Here is a 6,553-nt window from a genome sequence, read left to right on the forward strand (position 1 = left end):
CCAAGTCATACATTGGAATTAAATATGCCAAGTGCGCCATTTGCTACTAACAGCCAATTTCTAGTGACAGTAACGGGTGTTTAACTTTTAACGAAAAGGCAGTTATGTTGAGATTTTGCTTAACTGTTACATATGCATCATCACTCTGGCTAGAACTACTGCCTTGACAAAATGTCAACAAAGTTTTTTAAACCTACATTGTGGCGAAGGGATTATGACCCCAGAAAAGCCATACAGGCTGACTTTCTATCAACCGTAAGTGTAAAACCAAAACCACAAATTCGTCACTAGTGTAATACGACTCCATTGACTCACTAGGGAAATAGTGTTTCCCCTATCCTGTGCCTGCCAGCCATAAAATAATCCACCAGACAGTTCGTTATCGTTGTGGGAAAACCTTGTTAACGTCAATCGTCAAGAAAATACACAAAAAAGTCAACACTTTTAGTGCTCACGGAAATTGAGCGCGTGAACGTCAAAAAAACAGAAAAAAAACGAACGAAGTGAACGTAAAAGAACTGCTAAAATTGCACTTTCCTTTAGGAAAAAAAACATGCGCGTTTCGTGTCACATCGAATAAGCGACTGCGCCGAAGTAAAGCGAAAACACACAAAAATCAAGAACAAAACTGATTGTGCAAAAACAAGAATGTGAACTTTAAAAGCACGAGACGAAACAACGAACAAACTCGCGGGACCCTGTTACGCCAATGCGCTATGCGACAAAGTGAAGTTACTGAGGTCACTCAAGCGTTTCCCAAGCTGCGTACATGTGATTGGTAGATATGTGTCACATGACTGAGTCATCTGCACCACGACTTTGGGTCCAGGTTCGTATTTGCTGCTTGTGGTACTGAATGACGACGTGGTGCCGATCGTCGAATATACGGTTGAAATAGAAGTCGATGTTCTGCTTTCCATAGTCACAGTGCTCGCTAACGTAGTGGTTGTCGCGTAGTTTGTGTGCAACGGTGGCGCTACACAGTCGATTTTCGGTGATTTGCATGGGGCGGGCGTGTCCTGAAGGAACTCTTTCGGTAAAGGGCGCTTCTTTTTCGGCAGAGGACAACTGGTCGTGCGCTGAATAACGCTCACAGGCGCTGACTGTTGTTCTGTTTTGTGACCGAGCGTGTGTGACTCAATCGCTCTTCCGTCCTCCCCTTGCTTCCTGTTTACCGCACACACTAGATCACGTGTTTCGTGGTCACGTGGCTCGGTGGTGTCGTCATCGCACGATGTGGATTCGACTTCGCAACAATGCGAAAGCTCGAGTTCCTCACAAACAACCGCGGAAGAATCGTCATCACTTTCGGCCGAGGAATCTGCAAAATGCAAAAAAGCTGAGTCAGCAAAAATGCAATAGGAAGTTTCTGATGCAGGGAAAACCCAATATGCAGTAACTGTTCCCCAGCCTGACGTGTGTTTCTGTTGCCCGCAATTTTCGTGCACCACGTAATCGATTTTGCATTACTTCCTGGTTTAAATACAGGTTTGGCAATTCACACTAGCTGTGTTGGCCTGAAACGGACGCTTGCCTGGCAACTATGGCCTATGACGCAGATGCGCTGATTTGGCATAAAACACCGGAATCCAAAGTCCGGTGGCATTTTGGATTGCCACTATTGCGTAACTAGACCCAACCGGCACAGCAGTCTGAGTGTTTACCAGCGAGTGGCTGTTACAACTCGTGGTTTATGCTAGTTGTACATTAACCCTACGGTTTTATGACATAATGAGCTCAGTAAAAGCGACGTATACAACAGGATGTGAACTCTGGTCTAATTCCGAGCTATAAACAATTTCATCTCTACATGGCGCATTGCGTTTACAGCCTAACACACATATGTTGGTCAAGCGGATGAACCAATACAAAACATCCATGGGATTTAAGCTGGACTAGTTCACAGCGGGTAACCATTAAGTCGGTATTGTACCATTTCTATGCTTAAAACGACTGTGCAGATATTTTAGCAAAAACAAATGTTGCTATGGCCAAAGGATATAGTACAAAAGCGTCAAATCATGGACCCATATGGCTGTGTTTGTATACACTATATACACCCTACAGAAACTTTATTCAGTCATGGATGTTTTTGAAAGTAGCGCTTTCCTAACCACTGCTACTAATATTTTGATATTATACGAAAGATTCTGCACAAGTAAGGACATTTACCTTTGTCGGTGGCTTCGGGGAGGTGTTGAAATGACATGACATGCGCCGTGTTGACCGAAACCGACACAGGCTGGGTGACTTGGGAAATTCGCGAAACAGTGACATCCGTGTTCGTCACGCATGATTGCAGCGCGGACGGTGAGACAGGTGAAGCGTTGCAGGAAATATCATCATCAGTTTCCGCGAGGTAGGTCTTGGATTCTGCGCAAATAAAGAAACGAGGGTTTAAATGCCTTTCACGGGTCGGTGGGGCTGTTTCCAGCGGAATGACTTCAAGCGGTCAACAAAAGGACGACTGCAACTTAATAGCGGTGTGAGCCTTTTGTCGACTGGTAACTTAATCTTGCAGAGGCCAAGAATACAACCCAACGTGATGTTGTCGCGAATGTGGTGACAAAACATAGGAGAAACAGTTTTTAAAAACATCGGCACGAAGGCTTAAAGTTACACGCAAAGTTTTTTGTTACACCGCTTCATTCGATACTAGAGACCAAAACTCATGTTTTGCGGTTTGTTAAGTTGTATCAGATTGCTGGTGGTGACTCTGCACGGCTGGTGACAACTGACAAGCATTGCTGCGAAAATTTACAACGGACCATTCAGTGATTGCCTAGCGGCGCTGCAAACGATTAACGTCGCTACGTTTGTTTACAATAGCGACGACGTCTGGTCAACGTCCCGATGGACATCTGCCGACCGACAACGGGTGGTCGTCTCGCCAACGGCTGGTAATTGATAAAACAAGGACAATCGAGAGGTCAGCGCTGTTTAGAAACTGATAAGCAATTAAGAAGCTTTGTCGTTGCGCTGCGCGACAGTCATTCCCATTTAAGAATTTCAATTAATCTCCAAAAAGCCTTTCAGTTAATTACTCTCCATGGGAAGGCAACAAATGGCCGTTCTTTCACTGTTAGTCACGATGAATCCATTATCATTGGAGCGACGAAATCTTGGGATTCATTCAAGCGAGCATCCGCGGAAAACACAACAAAAGATTGTGTTTTCAGCGCATCTCCGTCCGTACTTCTGCGCACTACAAGCGCCGGGAAAACAACCCATATTTCAAGTGCAAAGAGCAATACTGACAGGAATGCCAAAGAGAGGAACGCCCCAAGGAGGCGGGCCTTTCAACAAAACCACACAAAGACGCGGATTTTCACTCCCAGAGCGATATAGAGACAAGGCTTAACGTAATCCCCTCTCTTTTAACTCGCAGTTCGCTTACTGTTTATCTTCGCTTCAATGCGCCTTAAGAGTGCCGGCCCGCTGCGCATGTTCGGCGGACAAAAACGGTGGAAACAAAAATAGAAGCTGACTCAAATTTCGTAGCAGCTCGTTGAAAAGAAATAATGCCGCACCATTTGAATGGTAAATTACTTCTGAACGGTGCTGCCCTAGAATGAAATTGGGTGCAGCCGCTCCGCAACGGAAAGGTCAATTGGCATTGGGAAGTAATAATAACTGTTTCTGGGTTCTGACCGTGGGACCATTTTGTTCTCAATCACCATTAGCGGGTCAGTTGTAGTCACGTAGCATGTTAGCGGCTACAAACCATAGCGTTTGGTCAACACATAACAGTGTTGCACATAACACATAGCAAACACTCATCAGTGCAATGGATGTGTGCATGCGCCAGCAACAGTTTTACGACGCAGTGGAAGCAAAGACGGAAGAACCAATTTAGTCATCACGCTTGTGCTATATTAGGACAGACACATTTTCCACTAACGCGGGTCGCGAGTACAGCAAACTAGGCGTGTGAAAATTCATCAGGCCCGCTGCCATTATCATCGACCGTCTTCCTGCTATTTCCTCTAACGCTAACGGGAAGTTACATCACTGCGCGCGCTTTGTGTTGCTGCCAAGCTTGCGTGTGTGTGCATGCATGCGTGCATGATGAATAATCACACGTGCGAAAACATAGTAAGCGACGCGATATATTAACAAAACACGAAATTTACACTTTTGGCATCTCATCATATTACTGCACTGCCAGCAAATGCCTTTAATGACCGCAAAAACCAAAGGTCGTGTTACAGCCAACTGCACACATTATATGCGTCAGACTATTTGTGCCATGGTCTTACATTGGGACATTACTGCTTTACAGAGAAACTAACGGTGCCTTACAGCAATACTTGTGTTTGTGCTACTTAAACCTAATTAAAATATTTACCTGAATTTCGTCTTTTGTCAATATCCTTCACAGTGTTTTCGTTGATTTGTAGGTCTTCGCATTCCCTTTTAAAACTATTGGATCGCATTTCCGATATTGTGTTCGTTACGATCGTGTAGTCGTCCTCAAGGTAAGCGCATCGTACCTCCTGTAATACGTGTGCGACGAGAAGGGCTTTACGAAGATCCATTCCGCGGGACTTTCGATCGCTGCGCCCGGCCAAACTAGGCCCACCGGCGCCCGATGTCATTTTGTCGATTGAAATGCTGATGAGATGCTGTAATTCGGCATCCATGTCCAACAGCATTTTTAATGTTCTTTCAAAAAGAGAGTCTTTCTAAACAAGAATATGTTGGCATGTTTAAGAGACACCACTGAACAGTATTCAAAACAACAACAAACTTTAACACAACACAGTACTCTAGTCTCGTCTCGCTTGGCCTTAAACACTAATCCAACTGTTAGGACATCAGTCCAACTGTACAAGAATCAGTGAATATATGTAATACACCAATTGCTAGTTCAATACAATCTGGCATCTGTCCATAGCGCTGTCCACTATCCAGAATATATTACCCTGATGGAAACCCAAGTTCTCGACAAACAACATGCGTTTGTTTCCAGCAGTTTCAAGCCACAAAGGCTTTGTTTGTACACAATGACAATTGTATCCAACACTTATATACCTTTTGCAGTAACCAGCGCTCTAACTTGCCAACAAAACACAAGCAACTAGCTAGGACAGGAAAATTAGAATGGCTACCACGAGGGCTTATCTTCATAGGGCAGATATGAGTGTTGTAAACCGAGTGCTGGAGGCCTTTTTCCCTTTTCAACTGCCTGCTCCAAAACCCTTTTTCCTCATGCCCTTCGCGCCACTTCTATTGATCCGGCAACGAGCGCTCGGCAATCGACTGCGTGTTTCCCTATTTTCGTACGAACGGCTGGAAGGGCACTCCGCGCTATTGATCTATCGACCCACCTAATCCAGCCACTAAAATGAGCGCCGAATTACGTCACAATGCTGCAGCGCTCTTTTTCTCTTTGTCTATTTGTGGTTGAGCGCGCAGCGGACCCGTGAGACCTCGCGATCGATTCAGGCGAGTGAATGTGCGTCACAATGGATGGTTCGAATATAGTGTGTGTGCGCGCTCGAGCCTTGTATGTTTTGAAACGCAGCGCACCACTGCGTGAATCTTTCAGTGCGTTGCGCAACTTTGTTTTGGCGGGCAAGGAGGAAAAACGTTCCTTCCGCGAACCTTTACTACACTACCGGTTCGTTTTAACTGTCTTGCACGATTTTTGTATTGACTGTTACTGCTATAAACTGGTTAATCTTCAAGCGTCAGTATTTTGGCGTGTACATTTAATAGAATAAATTCTAGGCCATAAATAATTTACAGTGACTGGGGACATTCTATGTATAGACGGTGTAAAATAAAACCTAGCTTTTGTGGAATCAAATTGAGATTACAGCTTTTCACAACCGATAAAATCGAACGAACATCACACCACTTAACTGCTGGAAACGTCATCTTTTGTTGTTGAGATAAGAGGCCAATCACAAAAGTGAGTCAGTTTCAAACACTTTTGTTCTTATTGTTTACCGAGGTTAAATCATCAAGGTCTTAAAAGCATAAAGGAGAATTGTTGCCGCATTTAATTACCCAACAAATATGGCGTTGTTAGGTACCAGCAGCCTACCTGTGTCATAAAATATTCACATGCCACGTAGTGTATATATGGAAGTATAAGCTTCCGCCTATACATACCAATTTCCTTAATGTATCCTCTTCGGATATTGTACGCGTACATTTAGAGCAGCCTTAGCAATAACAGCGAAATAAAACTCTGGAGTTACACAACATGTAGTGTAGCCTTATGAAAGTCCTCCTGCATGACTGTATTGGGCATTTGTCAAATTACCGGTTATGTCAGCTTCCACAACCGACATGTAACACGACGGGAGGGGCCTGGGTATAGAGTTACAGGGCACAAATTTCCCGTAGCTATAAAAAATTAATGAGCATGTTACATCCGCAGCATAATGCTGGCAACCGTAGTGCTCGGTCGTATGGTGCAACGGAGCATTCTTCAATACCCTTGGGGTTCTTAGCCTTACATGTTGAACCATCTACTAAGGCCATCAGCACAATTCCCTAATGTAGAGTACAAGCATGGAAACGTCGGCAGTAGTTCAATCAT

At 44.4% G+C, this 6,553-nt stretch overlaps 1 protein-coding gene across 1 annotated transcript; it reads right to left on the reverse strand.

Moving 5' to 3' along the window:
* Positions 1 to 379: 379 nt before the first annotated feature.
* Positions 380 to 4,971, reverse strand: LOC145205118 (uncharacterized). Its single transcript, XM_080077766.1, has 3 exons — positions 4,349 to 4,971; positions 2,173 to 2,373; positions 380 to 1,321 (listed from the first exon to the last, which is right to left on the reverse strand). The coding sequence occupies exons 1-3, from the start codon at positions 4,653 to 4,655 to the stop codon at positions 702 to 704; spliced, it is 1,128 nt and encodes a 375-aa protein (XP_079933892.1). The 5' UTR covers positions 4,656 to 4,971; the 3' UTR covers positions 380 to 701.
* Positions 4,972 to 6,553: the final 1,582 nt, after the last annotated feature.

This window comes from Phallusia mammillata, chromosome 8, assembly GCF_965637545.1.
Source record: "Phallusia mammillata chromosome 8, kaPhaMamm4.hap1.1, whole genome shotgun sequence".
Lineage (NCBI taxonomy): Eukaryota > Metazoa > Chordata > Ascidiacea > Phlebobranchia > Ascidiidae > Phallusia > Phallusia mammillata.